Below are 17,581 nucleotides of genomic sequence, written 5' to 3'. Positions count from 1 at the left end.
AGGGAACCCACGTTTTCATTTTGCACTGGGCCCCGCAAATTATGCAGCGTATCCTGTTCGTCAGCTTCGTTCCGTTAGTAATTTCTTGTGATTTATTTTCACATCCTACAGAAATGTTCGTTTTCTACCTAATTTTGCACTCTTTGTCAAAGAGAGTCCCCAGAATGGTAAAATCTTCAGATCCCCGCATAAGCCGCACCCTCCCCGAAACCCCAATATCCACCTTATCTTGAGTGATGCAATCACATTAATTTTTTCCCCCTCATACTTTTTCGTACAGTAAGCCTATAGAGCTCTTAAGATCAGTGGGAGGGGAAAAAATATCCCCCACAAGAGAGTGTCATTTCAAAAATTAAAGGAAATCGCTGGCACCCGAAGAGAAGCCGGAAACCCGGCAGGGGGAAGTTCGCAAGCAGTCTGGGTCCTGGGTAGGGGGCCCCGGAGCCTGCCCGCCCTCCCGGTCTGCTCCCGAAGCGTCCCCTTTAAGGGGCGGGGAAGGGGCGGGGCCTGGCGGCCGTCCGCTCTCCCAAGCTGCCCCGCGCGCGCGCCGGCAGTTCGGCCACGTCCCTGGCCACGTCGCGCTCGCTCTCGCCATCTTCGCAGCTTCCTGTCTGTGGCCGCCGCTGCCTGAGCCGCGGAGCCTGGGGCCGCCGCGTAGACCGCCGCCGCCATGAACATCTTCCGGCTGACCGGGGACCTGTCCCACCTGGCGGCCATCGTCATCCTGCTGCTGAAGATCTGGAAGACGCGCTCCTGCGCCGGTAAGCGGCGGGCGAGGCCCAGGAGAGGCTCGGGCGTGGGGCCGGGTCTCTGGGAGGACCAGGCGACCTCGGCTGCCCCACGGCCCGCGGGCCTGCGCCGGCCCGACACACCCCCTCGGCCGGCCTGGCGGGCGGCGGGGCCCGGGGGGAGCCTGCGGCCCCTCGGGGTGGAAGCTCAGGCCGGGGTGAGGTGTCGCGGCGCTGGGCCCAGCTCTGCACTTGGTCGGCTCGCGAGCTTGAGCCGTCGGAGCGGGGGAAGCGCCAACTGGACAGCGCGGGGCCTTGTTCTCTCTGAAAAGTTTGGATGGGGGGGCGGGGGTCCGGCAGGCACGGCCTCCGCCCGCGGCTTTAGTGGGCGCTTCTCCGAGCGCCTGTTCTGGGGGTCCCGAGGTGCGGAGAGCCCGCGAATCAATGGGACGCGCGGGAGGAGGATGGGCAGGACGGCGGCGGCTCGGCCTGACGTGGCAGACTACCCAGCCCGGTAGGTGGGGCTGGTGTGGGGAGAGGTCACCCTGCTCCCCACCCTGCCCCTTCGAGGACTGGCCTTTACGTTAGGGTGTCCGGGCAGGCCTGTCCTTAGAGTCCTGCTCTAACACGCCAGCTCTCGGGTCCAGGATCACGCCTGCCACGGGAGGGGGTATGGGGAGGTCTCTAAGCGAATTTCTTGCGGCAGTTAATGCTGCTTTGAGGGACGATCTAGTTTGTCAAACTCCGAGTGCCTTCATCTAATATAGGGTTCTCTTCAACCTGCGGCGCGGCGCCGGGTACCGCCGAGGTCTCGTGTGGTCTCCTGTAATTCCTCACTCCACGTCACCAGTGAGTTGGCGGCTCGCTCCTCTGGAGTACACATTTCATGCTCACACTGCTGAGAGGCAGTGAGACAAATCTTTACCGGCTAGTAGTTGCGGGGTTTTGCATTTCATTAACCCTAAAAGCTTAAGAATGGCGAATTTTAAATGATTTCTTAAAATTACAGCGTCTTCCTTAAGCATATTTTTGATGCCATGGCCTTAGTATAATAACGTTTGATGAATGAAAGAGCTTAATTTTTGCAGAGACAGTAAAAGATGGGGTCCCAAAGGACCTGGGTGGCAGAGATTCCATTTACCCGACTGATTTCTAAATATTTTCACCTGTCAAGGAACACCACATCTTTGGCTGCTGTCTTCAGGCCTCACCTGTCTCCCTGGAACATAGCTGAAATCCAGGAAGTAAGCAAAACCAAAAAAGACCTTTGAGCAATCAAAGTGGATATTACAAAGTCCATGTACTGAAGCTGGTGTGTTTGGCTTGGAGGTGATCTCTCAACTTATGTATAGTTCTGAGAGGTTCAGTTGTATGATTTCCAAAGACAGCGAAGTAATTTCAGCGATTGTGATAGCTGACATTTAAGTGCTTGCTATGTATTAGGTAGTGAGCTAAGTACCTTATATAGCTTATCCCATGTAGTCCTTGAAATAACCTTATGAGGTGAGTGCTGTTGCCCCCATTCCGTGGACCAGGGAACTGAGGCTCAGGGAGGTGAGAAAATTAGTGCCAGGGTTGGAACACAGGTGATCAGTAACTCACAATTAAGAATTTGAATAAATATCTATTTGGCCTGAATAATTTTGTTTTAAATTACTCAAAATTATTCAGGTGAGTAGTTTAGGACATTTTCTGTTGCACTCAGGAAATGTTATTTTTTATCCCTGCTTTAATGAGCTGTAATTGACATATAACATTATATTAGTTTTAGGTGTACAACGTAGAAATTTTATATGTGTATTGTGAAATGATTACCACAGTAAGTTAACACCCATCACCACACATAGCTACATTGTTTTCTTGCCATGAGAACTTTGAAGATCTACTCTCTTAGCATCTTTCAAACATACGATACAGTGCTGCTAACTACAGTTAACCACTGTATGTTACATCCCCAGGATTTACCTTTTGACTACCTTCACCCATTTTGCCCATCCCCCCACCAGAAAATGTTACTGTTAATCTTTATTTTTGCTCCAAAATCTTTGTATGAATCTCTTTATCCCTCATATGTTCCTCAGAACCCCCTTCTCTGTCAAGTCATTAAATGTTGAAGCACGCGATCTCCTAAATGTGTATCTAAACTAAGATGTTGGGGAGAAGTTAGTGCAATGCTGAATATAGAATTCTTAAGGGAACCTTGAGTAATAGGAGAAAGTAAGGAGGTTTGCTATTTTGTTTGTTTTAAAATATTCATTTAGAACATTTTTAAATGTTCTCATTTGGGAGATTTAGGATCGTTTAGGAAAATATAAAATACTTCAGCCAAAATAATAAGGAAGGTACATAGGTGAGTTAAGTTTGTGTGCGTTTGCCCAGTATTCCAATAGTTATTAAACTATCCTCTTTATCAGACTTAGCATCATTTTAGTTCTTATATGTGAGATTTCCTGGCCTTGTAAAAATCAAAATCACCAAGATCGTTTATTCAGAATTAAAGTCTGAATTTGACTAACTGCCTTGTTTTTTCCATCCTAATTTAAAGTTGTTTAGAGACTTTTGAAAGAGTAAGAATTTGATATGAGGTTCTCAACTAAAATAGGAGACGTGTACATTCAGGTTGTGTTTCTCACTTTGAAAATACTGGTATTGGGGTTCATTTTAGGATTTTGGCATTTGTTTTGAACACAGCTGCAGCTGCTACTTCCCTGGTGGCGCAGTGGTTAAGAATCCGCCTGCCAGTGCAGGGGACACAGGTTCGAGCCCTGGTCTGGGAAGATCCCACATGCTGCAGAGCAACTAAGCCCGTGCGCCACAACTACTGAGCCTGTGCTCTAGAGCCTGCGTGCCACAACTACTGAGCCCGCTTGCTATAACTACTGAAGCCCACGCACCTAGAGCCTGTGCTCCGCAACAAGAGAAGCCACTGCAGTGAGAAGCCTGCGCACCGCAACGAAGAGTAGCCCCTGCTTGCTGCAACTAGAGAAAGCCCGTGTGCAGCAACGAAGACCCAACACAGCCATAAATAAATAAACAAACAAACAAATAAATAAAAACAAACATAGCTGCAGCTATAGAACCACGGGGCTTTTGCTCCTTAGGGTAAGGGATGAGACAGGTGAGTGAGGAAGATTCTGTTTTCTTGAACAACTGCCTTAAAGGACCTATTTTAAAGTGAGGGCAGGGGAGTTGATCTTGGTTTAGTTTGAACTGGCATTCTCCGGTGCCTGCCATTGTCATGACAGAGGGGTACCCAAATGAAGTGTGAGTTCCTCATCTTCCTGAACTATGACTGCAGCTGGATCCACAGTATGCTCAAGTTGTCACTCTATTGTCTTCAACACTGACCTGGGTAGTGTTGGGAGGACGAGCCTTGGTTTGTACGTGAAGGATTTCCTGTCTACATTTCCTGTAGGCTGATAGTTATTACTAGTACTGTGTCTCTTGTGCTTAAAGTACTAGTGGAGTTGTGAGCTCCAAGGCTCCCAGCCATCCTCCCCGAGTCCTCCCCTTCCCTCCTCCACCTATTGCTTAGATTGTTGTTAGCTGTTGTCATGTAAGTTGCAGACTTTTCATTCTCCTGAAGATGACTGTAATGTACAGTGTCCCTGCGTTGCTTGTAATTGGACAGTTTTTATATGTGTGTGTGTGTGTGTGTATGTGTGTGTGTATATATATGTATATATATATATATTTACCTTTATATTTTGAACTTATTAGGAGATCGTTTTTTGGCAATGAATGTATCTAATTTACAAAAAGCAGCCATTTTCTTGGCTCTTCAATGTGTTGAAGTTTTAGGTTTTAATATATTTCATCTTAAATTGTCTTAAGTAGTACACAGTGTCTGGTATTTTGATTGATTTTTGTAGTCGCTCTTCCAGATGTGGGGAGTTTTTTCCCTCTTTTTGTTTTTTTTTTTGTTTATTGAAGTGTGGTTGGTTTACGGTGTTTTAGTTTCAGGTGTACAGCAAAGTGATTCATATATATATACATATATATGTGTGTGTGTGTGTATGTGTATACATATATATTCTTTTTAAGAATCTTTTCCCTTATAGATTATTATAAGATATTGAGTATAGTTCCCTGTGCTATACAGTATGTCCTTGTTGTGACAGTTTATATTTTTGAAGCACATGGAAAAGACCTCCTCTTTTATTGTCACTGAGTACTTCAGGAAGCTTTTGCCTCACATTCCCAGGTCCCTCTTGGTAGCAGCTGTCACCTTTGTTCTTTTGAGTGCCAGTCTTGTGAGTAATCATTGCTCTCACTTACTGACCACCCACCATGTGCAAGGCACTGGGGGCACAGTCCAGAGCAGCAGCTTGTTGCTGTCAAAGTTTCTGCTCTCAAGAAAGCTGCAATTTAGTTGAAATAATAAAACATGTATAAAAAGATAAAAACACAGGGTATCAAACCATATAGGCAGTAAATCCTATGGATGTGAAGTGGCAAGACCCTAGGGAAGGCTCCCTTAATTTCCCAACAAGGAGGGTATAAGACCTCTATGAGGAAAAGTATGAAACTTTGCTCATGGACATAGAAGGTGACCTTGAATATATGTTCATACCAATGTCCTGGATAGGACCAGGCAGGCTGGTGAGGAAGCAAGATGATTTGTCTCCCCAAATTAACTTACTAATTCAGAATATCATCAAAGTTAAAAGATAATAAACTGAGAGAAATAATCTGCAATATATCTAAGTGACAAAAGGTTAATATCCATAATAAAATACTCCTACAAATTAAAAAAAACAATCTGATAAATGGGCAATGTTGGCAGTTCACAGAAGAATAACAGAAGGCCAGTTAAACATGGAAGAATGCCTTGCCTCACTAGTAGTTAGGAACTTGGATATTAAAATAGCAGTGCACGCCATCATTTGCTGCTGGGTGGGAAAAAGTCAGAGGTTAAAAGATCTAATGTAGGCAAGGGTGCGAAGTAAGGCGTATTCTCATCTGGTGTTAAGGAATATGTAAATTGGCACAGCCTATGTAGAGGAAATTTGGCAGTATTTCAAAACAAAGTGTTTATTTTATCCCAGCATTTCTAGGGAATTTGAACTATAGAAATTGTCATATATGTGAACAAACTATATATAGGCATAAAGATGTTTGTTGTACATAAATAAATACAAAATACTGTTTATAGATACAAAGATGTTTTTATAAGAACAAAAATTGTACACAACCCAAATGTCCATTAGTGGAAGGGTCACACATGTCGGTACCTGCACGCTACGGAGTACTATGCAGCCATTAAGAAGAATGAGCCGGAAGTATTAACAGGAGAAGGTATATCTGAAACACTGAGTTAACAGAGCAAATTGTAAAGCAAGAGATGGTATGGCCCCATTTTAAGGGGCAAACGTGTGGGCACACATATAAATACACATATAGAAAGCGGCTTTAACAAAAAGCCTGGAACATTGCACTTAAAATGGAGGTGGGAGGGGTGTTAAAAAGGTCCTTTTGATTTTTATTCCATGTATGTCAGTCCAGTTGTTATTTTTAATAAAATAGCATGGATTTCTCTGAAAACAAGAAAAGATGGCAAAGCGATACATAGTAATAGCTGTCATTTATTGAGCGTTTGCAGCGTGGCAGGTATAGTCAAAAACACGTTTTCCAGTAGTCCCACAGTTTGGCATAATTTGTCCCCATTTGACAGCTGCAGAAAGTGAGGTTTAGGGGGGCCAAGAATGTAATGGGCCCTGACTTACCTGGTGCATTCAAGGGCTGAGCTTGAACCCAAACCTTCTGGCTCCAAAGCCTCTGTTTCCCCAAGTCCCAAGAGCTGTGTTATGAGTCAGGTGCTGACTGTTGGGCTGCTGGTTCCAGGGTAAGTTAATGGCCTTTAGGAGAGCTTCTGGATCCTTTGAGACAATGGGTCAGAGCATGGTGCCTGGGACCCTTGTTGAATGCTGCCATGCAGATTACCCTGGTAGTCTGACCTACAGTGCTTGGTTGCATCTCAGCTGTTGCCAGGACAAAAATAATTCATTGAACGCTTTTCTTTTTGGTTGAGGGCTTTGTTCTATAAATACAATGGGAATATGAGAAGTGCGGCTTTTAACCAGCTTAATTTAAAGTAACATACAGTGGAGTATTTAGTTGTAGGCTTTTATTAAACTTAACTTGGCCCAGTGGGAAAAGACAGGAATGGTGTTAAGTTTAATGACTGGTTTCCACTTTACAAGCTATACTCCTTACTCTGGGTATTTGGTGCATTTGGTATGGGGATGTGGCTGTTACAGAAACATTTAGAGTGAGTGTTCTTGAGAGCTCGTTACCGATAGCGTTCGCATGCTTCGGTCTCGACACAGAAACTGACTGTGGGAGCCCCTCTGGCTTATAGCAAGTATTCCCCCTGGAAGGAGATTCCTGCCCCTGCCTGATCTGTCTTCAGCTGGGATCCCTGCCTTCCCGGGAAGACAGAACAGTTTTTATGTTTTAAAGGGAAAAGCTGCTACCTGCTAATCAGGATCCCAGGCCAGGAAGAATAGGGTAAAACTGTGTAAGCACACTCAGGTTTCCAGCATGGCGGTTCCTGCATGGATTCTGCACCACGGGACAAGCTGCAGACCACTCGCTGCCTGTCCCCTGCTCCTCTGCCCCACCCTCTGGCTGGCAGTAAATTAGGGCAGAGCCCAGAGCATGTCGCCTATTTACAGTCATAGAGACGCAGTATGACTTAGAAACTCTTTGGAAGTGTTACCCCAAAATACCATAAAATGAGAGCTTACCCCCATGACATGAAAATAAAATGAATTGCATTTTCTTTTTTCCATTTGCTCATTCATTCAGCAGGTATTTTCTGGGCCCTGCTGTGTGTCAGGCCCAGTGCTCAGCACAGAGAACACGAAGTGGAATAAGGCATGACTCCGGCCTTCGGAGATCTCTGTGTCTGGTGGGGGTTTGGGGGAGAGGGAGACAGGCAACCAGGTAATCACAGTGTATTTATAAGCACTGTAACAGGAGCTAGGGCAGCAGCTGGCATGAAGTAGTTCCCAGTATATACTTGCTGAATGAATAAACAGCAATGAGGGAGGGTGTTTTCAAAGACGACTTCCCAGAGGAAGTGATGTGAATTGGGTCCCAAAGGGGAGTGGTAAAAGCAATATGATAGTCCCTGATGTTTAGTATAGGAATGCTGAAAATGAGGACATTAGAATAAACCCTTTACAACAAAATTTGCCCATGTGTATTCCATAATTTTTTATTTAAAATATTGGAAAGAACCGTATAGAAAATGAACTGGAAATTTCTCACTCAAGGCTTCAACAATCACCAAACGTGAACTGCATGCTCCCTGTCCTTTTTCCCCCATCTTGTCTTCTCTCTCCCATCTTCTCTATGTCAATGGCAGCCTCATTGTTTCTCCTTTGGAACACTGATCTTTGATAAGAAAAAAAAGTTCCTATTACTGGAGAAAAGACTAGAAGGGGCAGGCTGACTATCTGTATCTCCACCTTTGGCGCTTGAAATTGGTTACTACTGATGGATCCAGAGGGATAGAGTCAACTTTTTCTTCGGTTTCTATTTAGGTATTTTTGTGAATAGGTTGGAACTGCAATTATGCATGTGTAGAAAGTAGCATTTTTAGATCCAGGCTTTTCGCTTCAACAGGCTTTAAAATTGTTTTGTAAAGTAGTGTTGTTTGTAAAATATCATTTAAAACAATATGATTTTCACATTCTGGAAGAATATTGCTAATGATTTGGCTGCAGTGACATTTCTGCTAAATACAAACTTGCTTAAATGTCTGATGGTGTGAAGTTTGCAATGTAGGTGAGGTTGGGCTGGCTCTGACACCTAGTAAGACTCAGTTTCCTTAATGAATTCGCTCTTTCTCCAACCTCTGAAACCCACAGTTCACAGTCTGTTGTCACACAAATATTTGGCCAAATCCAGATGTCGGGTACACTCCACCTGATCTACTAGATGTCCCCGGCTGTGTCTCCATGTGCCACAACAGTGCTCTGGAGGGAGAAACAGTTTCAAAATGTGAAAACAATAGAAGACTGCTCTTTGGGAGACTAGCAGGTTCCCAACTTCTTGTTGCCATAGCATCCAGGAGCATTTTTATGTGAGTCTGAGATTGGTTGTGTGATTCATCTAAGAGAACTTTTTTTTAAAGTTTTTAACCTGTCCCAAGTAAATGCTGCCCTCACAAAAGAAGTCACCTTGGGAGGCCAATCCAGGAGGATTACTGCTCAAACTCTGCCCTGAAACACTGTCCCCCACAGGGTTCCTTAATCCAGGTAGATTCCAGCTCCATCCTCGAAAGATTTGTCACCACGAGACATTGTTTTAAAATGGAAAGATGCTAAAGGTAACAGACAAGTTACAACACTAAGTAACAGCAGGGTTTTTGAAATAAATTTCTTCCTGCTTAGACATATTTGAGAAGTTTAATGTTCATTTGAACAATGCACATCCTGGTATATTGGAGCTGGCATAGTTAAGTCACTTTCTATGGTCACCCATCATAGTAAGACAGAAAAGTTGTTAGAACCTTCCCAAACGGTTATGTTCAAGAATGTTAAGGGAAAGAAAACCTGAAACTGCTGTCATTTATTTAGAGTCATCCCGACCATCAGCCTTGACCCCTGGTGTCCCACTTTCCTGCGTTTCCTGCACGGTGTTGTCTACAAAAATCATAAAGCTCTTGGAGGCATTTCTAATGCTTTCCTTTTGTTTCTTTAGGTATTTCTGGGAAAAGCCAGCTTCTCTTTGCACTGGTCTTCACAACTCGTTACCTGGATCTTTTTACTTCATTTATTTCATTATATAATACGTCTATGAAGGTATGGTGTGGCATCCAGTGGAATGTATTTTATCCGTAATTCACAGACCTGTGGAAACTGTTAAATTTATGTCACCTGTGCACTTAATTAAACATCTTCGAGAATAATGTCTAAATATGCTGTTCTTGATGTAGGCACTTTTAGACCACCTAGTACATATAACTAGGAATAGTTACCATTAAGCATAATTTTTTCCTACATCAAAGCAGTATCTATTTAATGAAAGTGCTTCACACTTAGAGATTTCTTAGTCTTAAGTTCCTCAACTATGATAAAGTTCTAAAGCTCTTGAAAACCTTATAAGAAAGAGGGGTGACTATCATGTTTTCAAGCAGTAGGAAATTATAGACTCCCTGGGAGACCCAGCAAGTTGGTTCAGAACGAGAAGCGAAAGCCAGGGCTCCTCGCCTGCTGCTCTGGGAGGGCCGGGGTGTGCCATCTGGGTGTCACTTCTGCTGTGCTGAAGCAACAGCTGCACCATAATGTACTTAATATGGATTTTAAACCTTTTAACTTGTCCCAAGTATTAGTATCCATGACACCTTTGGTGTCATATATCCCCGCATGAAAACAAATGTATAGCTCTCAAAATACAAAATGTTTGTATACCACCTAGCCTCTTGTGTGCCACTGGTGGTACGCGCTCCACGCTTACGGCAGCCTCAGTTCTTTCCCACAGGCACTGACCTCACACTTGGTGAGCACCGCCAGGGCGCAGTGAGGGTGGGGCAGACAGCAAGCAGCACTCCGTCTGACAGCGGAGAGCAGACTGTCATAGCAGCACTAAATGGATGACTGCAGTGTGTGACTGGTGCCATGAAGGAAAGGATGGGGCTCTCAGCATGTGTAAAGGATGTCTGATTTCATTCATTCATTCATTCTTCAAATGCTTAACCGCACCTGCGTGCTGGGCACTATGGTAGGCACTTGGTTATTGGTACCCAGGGAAGCAATGTTTAAAGCCATGGGTATGGTATTTAAAGCAACTCCCCCCAACACTTTGTGTTCAAAAGCATTTTTATAAGCACAGGTCAAAGTAGACAAAGCAATATTTGAGCCTGTGGTCTTTACTAAGAAGCAAATTTGAGCTACCTGTAATCATTCCATTCTTTATTACTAAGTGATGGGAGCGTCATTATCAGGAAATAATTCGCTCCCTTAAAAATGGCTAGGTCCAGGAATTGCTGGCAGTCCAGTAGCTAGGACTCTGCGCTTTCACCGCCAAACTGCCAGGGGTCCGGGTTCGATCCCTGCTAGGGGACTAAGGTCCCACAAGCTGCATGGCGCTGCCCAAAACAGAAAGCCTAGGTCTTTGCTTGCTGTGCAGGCAAGTTACAACTGTAGATACTGGAAGTGTATGAGTGAGAGTCCCCTTACCCCCAGGATGCCTAGCTTTCAGAGGAATCCTTACTTGCTTAATTGTTGCTTCCAAACATAATGTCTTGAAAATCAGGGCAGTGAGAGCCAAGTTTTATGTGCTCATAGCTTTTTACTTTAAATGCCAAGCACTGGTGAGAGGAGAAAAGCAGCTGCTTTTCCCAGTGGCTGCTAAGCCTTTATGGGCACAGTCTGGGCTGGCTGCAGGAGTGGGGCTGGGGAGGGACCCCCGGCCACCGTGTGCCTTCACAGGATGTTCGGGGGCGGGGGGGCTCTGTACATAGATGTGTATTTTGTTTATACATGTGGATTATATGTTATTTTATTCATATACATACGTGCATATATTTTCATGTGGAGAGAACTCTAACAGTATAAGATATTGACCTTCCTTGATTTTGCATTGGGGAGGGGAGTGTGTGTGTTACTTTTTGGTGTATGGGTATCATCAACAATTTTAAATAACTTCATGATAAGATGCCAGGGACAGTTTAGGTCTTTGTTTTGTTTTGTTTTTAAGCGTATGTGGACTGGATGCTTGCTCTCATTTTTCTCTGAAGTTGTTTTGCCCAAATGTTTTCCTAATCAGGTTTCACAAGTTGCCTTTCCTGGAGAGAAGTGGCACCAGGCCACGCGGCTGACATCCTGGTTGTCTATGTTTATAGGCTGGAATTGCCGTTTGCTTCTTGAGCCTAAAATTCTGCAGTCTGAAAATTGGTGTAATTTCAGAATATCAGACTTTTCCTTGGGTTCAGATGAATATATAGTGTTTAACCTTTTGAATATGAAAGACGAACATGTAGGCAGCAGTGTTTTACAAATTACCACTTAGTTTGGTTTTGCTTTTGTTATGTTACCAGGCAAAATTTCATAGCAGCAATATATAAGTTAAAACCATCACTGTAAAGTTTAACATGAGTTACATTGTTTATCTTATCTTTAGATAAAGCACTAGCTCAGAAATATCTTCATGCTGTAAGGAAGTGCCTTGGTTTTGAACTGCATTGAACTTCCCGTTCACTTTTTTTCTAAAGCTACTATCTAATAGTTTAAAATGAGATTAAAAATATATTCTTTGCAGTCTCTTATGTAAAGTTAAACTTAACACTTAACATATGATCCAGCAATCCCACTTGTAGGTATTTACCCAAGAGAAATGAAAACTTACGTTCACACAAAAGCCTGTACACAAATGTTCACAGCAGCTCTACCCACCATCTCCCAAGCTGGGAACAACCCACCTGTCCTTTAACTGCTGGGTGGATGAACAGCTGTGGCACCCAGACATGGGCTGTTGCTTTGAAATATGGGGGGACCAGCTCTTAATACACATGACAACACAGTTGGATCTCAAGTCGTTATGCTAACTGAAAGAAGCTGATCTTAAAGTTGACATATGGTTATGATTCTATTTATGGAATGGAATTCTAGAAAAGGCAAAAACTGCAAGGACCAAGAACTCATCAGTGATTGCCAGAGGTTAGGCTGGGAGAAAGGCTTGACTCTGCAGGGGCAGCATGAGGGAATTTGGGGTGGCGGAGGTGTTAGGACTGGTCTGTGTCTTGATTGTGGTGGTGGTTATATGACTTATAGAACTGTATATCCCAACAAAGTATATATTTTAAATTTAAAAATATATATATATATACACATATGTGTGTGTGTGTGTGTGTGTATGTGTATACATATGGATGATGTAGACAGCCAAGAGAGTGTGAGCAATTTTAAGATATTGATGACCCAGTATTTTTTTTTCTTTGTAGCTTATCTACATTGCCTGCTCCTATGCCACAGTGTACCTGATCTACATGAAATTTAAGGCAACCTACGATGGAAATCATGATACTTTCCGAGTGGAGTTTCTGGTGGTCCCTGTGGGGGGCCTCTCGTTTCTAGTCAATCATGACTTCTCTCCTCTTGAGGTTAGTCAAGAGGCTATTTAGTAACCCTGTCTGGTTCCCTAGGGAAATAGACCTGTTTGCAGGTAATGGGGTTCTGTTTTGGTTTGGTTTTTTGGGGGGCGGGGCGGTGGGTTGGCAGACATACATGGTTTGGTGTAAATAAATCGTGGGCAGGAATTAAGCACCCAGGTTAGACACCTCTTTGGGTGTCTCTGACTCTCCTTTAGAGTATAAACTTGGCTTCTGTGATTCCAAGCACAGTGCACTGCCTGTCCGAGTGTCTGAAGCACACGGTCTTCTCCCCGCTCCCGCTCTTCGTGCGCGGGCTTCGCTCATTGGTGCCGTCTGCGAATCACCTAAGCAGCGTTGCTTCAGTCCTCGTCTTCAGGAAGCGCAGTTAGCGTGGTGCCCCAGCGCTCCTATGCGCTCCGCCCACCCCTGAGCGTTCTGGGCTTGATTCAGTTACTGCACTGACGGTGGTCATGTGATGGTGCAGGGAGCGCCTGGGTTTTGAAACACTTCAGGGACTACTCACAAGTCCTCCTTTCGTCATCGTGAATGAAGTGCTGTGTTGGGCAGAGAGTTTGCATGATTACAGCTCTGACTTCCTACCCCTTTGATTTAACCATGCTAAAAGAGCCTGAAGGATAAGAAAAATAGACGATTTAAATAGCCTGGAAAGGAGACCCAGTTGGTGAGGAAAAACAGCAGTGAGGGAGTGGAAGGACCCCAGTCATCAGTCTTGTCAACCCTGGCAGAAAGCAGAAATTAGGGACCCTAGATTCGGAGTGGGATAAGCTGATGCAGGAGAAGCAGCATATATGTAGAGTCCCAGAAAATTGAAGAATGCAACGCTGGAGAGACAAGGTGATGAAAGTCCAAGAGGTAGAGCTGTGCAGGTTGTCCAGCCTGTCACTGGGAGTGTCCGTGCCTTTTATCTGTGGCTGAAGTTTCTGTGATTTATTAAATTGCAAAGCTACTCTGGCCTGGGCTCTGATGCCAGATTCCCCAGTCTGTGCTACTTCACAGTAAAGCAAGAGTGTTTCCTGTGAACTCATGGCGGGCACTGGATGCTGACCAAAGCGTGCTGTTTCTCTTACAGATTTTGTGGACCTTCTCCATTTACCTTGAGTCAGTGGCTATCCTGCCACAGCTCTTCATGATCAGCAAGACCGGGGAGGCTGAGACCATCACCACCCACTACCTGTTCTTCCTGGGCCTCTACCGTGCTTTGTATCTTGTCAACTGGATCTGGCGCTTCTACTTTGAGGGCTTCTTTGACCTCATCGCTGTGGTGGCCGGCGTTGTCCAGACCATCCTGTACTGCGACTTCTTCTACTTGTACATTACAAAAGGTACGTTGGGCTGCATCCTGCCAGCTTTGTTGTATGGCCGTGTGTTCTTCTAGGGGTTCTCCTTGCCTCGCATGCTCCTAATCTGACACTTGCTCAGAAAGCAGAACTGGCTTCAGAGGAACGTTTTAATGACTGTCCAGTTAAATTCTCAGTCAGGGTTGTCAGGCTTTTTTTTTTTTTCTTTTTCTGTAACTTTATTGTTTTCTACAATGACACGTTTTCATTGTAAAATCAGTCAGAACTAATAATTCTGAAAACAATCACCCAGAATCCTACCACTCAGAGATAATCATTGTTAATGCTTCAGTAAATGTAATAATTTAATGATACATGATTTCAACTAAACATGTTATTCTATAATCTGCTCTTTTTCCCAGACATCTACATAATTTTTAATAGCGATAGAGTATTATGTGGATTACGATAATTTGCTTACTCAGCCCCCTGTTCATGGGTGTTTGGGCTTAAAAATACAGTGCTTATATCAGCATCCTTGTATGTGCATATTTTTGCATTTGTATGAATAGAGGATGTGTGAACGTCACAAAAATCTGATGAAAGCCATGGTCCTTGATGAGAAAAAAATGCACAGTTAGACATATTCACACAAATATATGCGTAGAGTTTTAGGGAATTCAGGAGCTTCTGAAACCCAACCACAGATCCCAGGCTAAGAATCCTGGCTATGCAATAAAATTCCTAATGGTGGAATTGCTAGGTATAAGGGCATATGTATCTTACCTCCTTTTTTAACATCCAAAATATCATAACAGTTATATTTCAGTACATGTTAATTAGGGAAGAAAGTCATGATAAAAAAAAAGCTGCTGTGAATTTAGTGACAATTGAATTACTATTTTTAAATTCAATTGCTGTGGCATCCAGATACATGAAGAAAATTCCGGTCTGTGTGTGCATGACACTTCCATAGTTCAGAGGGCTTTGTTTATTGACACCAAAATCAGACGCCTGTTGGTTGCCAGAAGCTTATTTCCTTGTACCTTACTATGTAGTATCTCGTATGACAGACTTCTGGGAATGGGAAGGAGGAAACTGTAAGCTTGTCAGGATCAGTAACCTTTTGTTTTTTTCTCCCTCTCTTGAAAATTCTAGTACTCAAGGGAAAGAAGCTCAGTCTGCCAGCGTAAGTGCCAAAGACCATGACCAGCATCTGTCCTTCAGGGTGCTCGGACAGAATTCTTACCACAGCAGAGGCACAAGATGCTTCATATGGAAAATCAGAAACTAAACTCTTCTGTTGCAGGTAGTCATCTGTGGCTCTGTAAGAACCCAGAGGGAAAGAAGCAGAAGGTTTCTGTTCAGTGCATCTTGCCTTATCTTTTTTTATTACTATGTACAAAGATTTTTTTACACAAAGAAACTTAATGCTGTATTAATAAAGTCAGTGTGTAGCTTCAATTGGGATAGTTGCAAAAGTGAAGATTTTGTGAGGAATAAGTGCAAACTTTTTTTTAAATTCTTTGAAATTGTTGATTCTTTGTGTCTGCAATGAAATCATACTCCTTGACAATTGGTAGATTATATATTCCTCCATCTATCAAACTTGCATTCCACTATATTTATTTTTTTGCCAAGAGATGAGTTATCTTTGTTTGAAATCTGAGACACTGTGTCCAGTTTGGTACATCTGTTCAAATCACTTCCCACCTGATGTGGAAATCCTTCCTTGGACGTCACAACACTACATTTAAGGCTGGTAAGGGTGACTTGCAAGTCTTACGGTTTTCATTACCAAAATTTTAAGATTCTGAATGTCGATGGAGTCTCATTTAGGAGTCACCAAAGGTGCCTGCCCTCCTCCCCTGCTAAGAAGTGTCAGTTTGAGACCATCCCAAGGCTGTTAGAGCTCGGGCAGGGGCTGTGGGCTGCCTGCTGTCTGAGCGTGAGGTGCAGGAAGCATTTGTGATTATTTTGGATCTAGGACTCCTCTGAGAAATGGAACACAAGTAGTTACCTATCACTTTAATTTATAGTTACAAAAGATTACTACAACCATGTCTATGCTCAGATTTTTCATATCACTTTTGGAGAGCAAAGTGATTTACCTTTTTTTTTAACTGGCAGCACCAATTGCCATTCCTTTTACTTTTTCTGTTTTTTGTTTTGTTTTTACTGAGCTCTTGCGTGACTTATCTTGTGTTACCATCCTAAATAAACATTTTACTAAACAGAGAAGAAATTGTCTTTTTTCTGAATTAGGCTTTTGGAACATCCTATGTCAGGATGGGTTTTTATGTTTTTTGATTGGCAACAAAAGCTCTACATAGGGCTGCAAACATTTGTTCTCCACTTAATAATCTAAAACCCTCTGTATTTTTTAGAAAATTTGGAATTTTCCTCCTGATTTTGCCATTGTATTGGTTTGCTGTGTTTTTTTGATTTATGCAAAAGCATTTGACTTTGTTTTTATGTGATGCACCATAAATGTTAACGTGTTGAATACTAGCAGTGCTTACTACAAGAAGGATGTAGTCTTCTTGCTTGCTGCATTAAAATATCTTGTGGAGGAAGGGAGCTGGATGGGTTTTACTTTTATCTAGTGTGTCTCGTAACATCTTTCCAAATAAGTAGTGTAACTGCATAGTTTAACCTCCTTTCTTTCTCTCTCTCATTCCCACCCCCCGACCCCCCGCATGTCTTTGCTTTTGTGTATCAGAGTATCTTTCTTTCTGACATCCTAGTTTTGTTTCTGTTTTCATCCTCCTTGGAAGATTCTGATAGTGTGGAGGAAGGGTAGGAAATCGTGTCCTAAGTGGAGCAGACTCCTTGCTGCCCAAGCTGGGGATGGGTGGGGGTCTCACACTTGTTTTTGTGCATGTAAATCAAACACAGGCTGGGATCATTCGTTGGAGAGCACAATGCATAGAGCGAGGATCTGGGACTTCCGCACGCCACTTGATTCATGAAGTGTCAGTGCCTCCTTCAGTCATTCTGCCCAAGTAACTGTAAAGCTGGCTAAGATGCTGCCACCATCTTGTGGCCCACCAGGATGACATCTTAACAGGTGCCTTAGGGGAGCGCAGGACTGGGCAGCATCCTTGCACACGCTGGAAACAAAGGCATTGTCTGATGCACCTCACGAAGCACTGTTTCAGAATTACTCTCACTTCCTGAATAAAGGTTATCAGGTAATTCATACTTTTGATAGAGCTGTTTTATTTGTGTGAATTTTTTTTTAATGTAAACATACAGAGAAATAAAGCAAAGTTAACAAATTTGCCCACTAAGTAACTCTGAAAAACTGCTGGCTGTTGGCTGCTTACAGGCACCAATCCATTCCCTGTCCAGTTCAATCACAGGCATCCTAGTTTCCCAGGGAGTTCCCTGGTGGTCCAGTGGTTAGGACTCGGTGCCTCACTTGTGGTGGGTTCAATCCCTGGTTGGGG

At 43.5% G+C, this 17,581-nt stretch overlaps 1 protein-coding gene across 1 annotated transcript; it reads left to right on the top strand.

Moving 5' to 3' along the window:
- The first annotated feature begins 552 nt into the window (after positions 1 to 552).
- On the top strand, positions 553 to 17,333 carry KDELR2 (KDEL endoplasmic reticulum protein retention receptor 2). Its single transcript, XM_029219571.1, has 5 exons — positions 553 to 761; positions 9,441 to 9,541; positions 12,682 to 12,840; positions 13,922 to 14,174; positions 15,288 to 17,333. Exons 1-5 carry the CDS (start codon positions 671 to 673, stop codon positions 15,320 to 15,322), a joined length of 639 nt encoding a protein of 212 aa, XP_029075404.1. The 5' UTR covers positions 553 to 670; the 3' UTR covers positions 15,323 to 17,333.
- Positions 17,334 to 17,581: the final 248 nt, after the last annotated feature.

This window comes from Monodon monoceros, unplaced genomic scaffold (assembly GCF_005190385.1).
Source record: "Monodon monoceros isolate NGI ecotype Baffin Bay Population unplaced genomic scaffold, NGI_Narwhal_1 Super_Scaffold_13, whole genome shotgun sequence".
Taxonomy (NCBI): domain Eukaryota; kingdom Metazoa; phylum Chordata; class Mammalia; order Artiodactyla; family Monodontidae; genus Monodon; species Monodon monoceros.
This window is presented reverse-complemented; position numbering and strand designations above follow the sequence as displayed.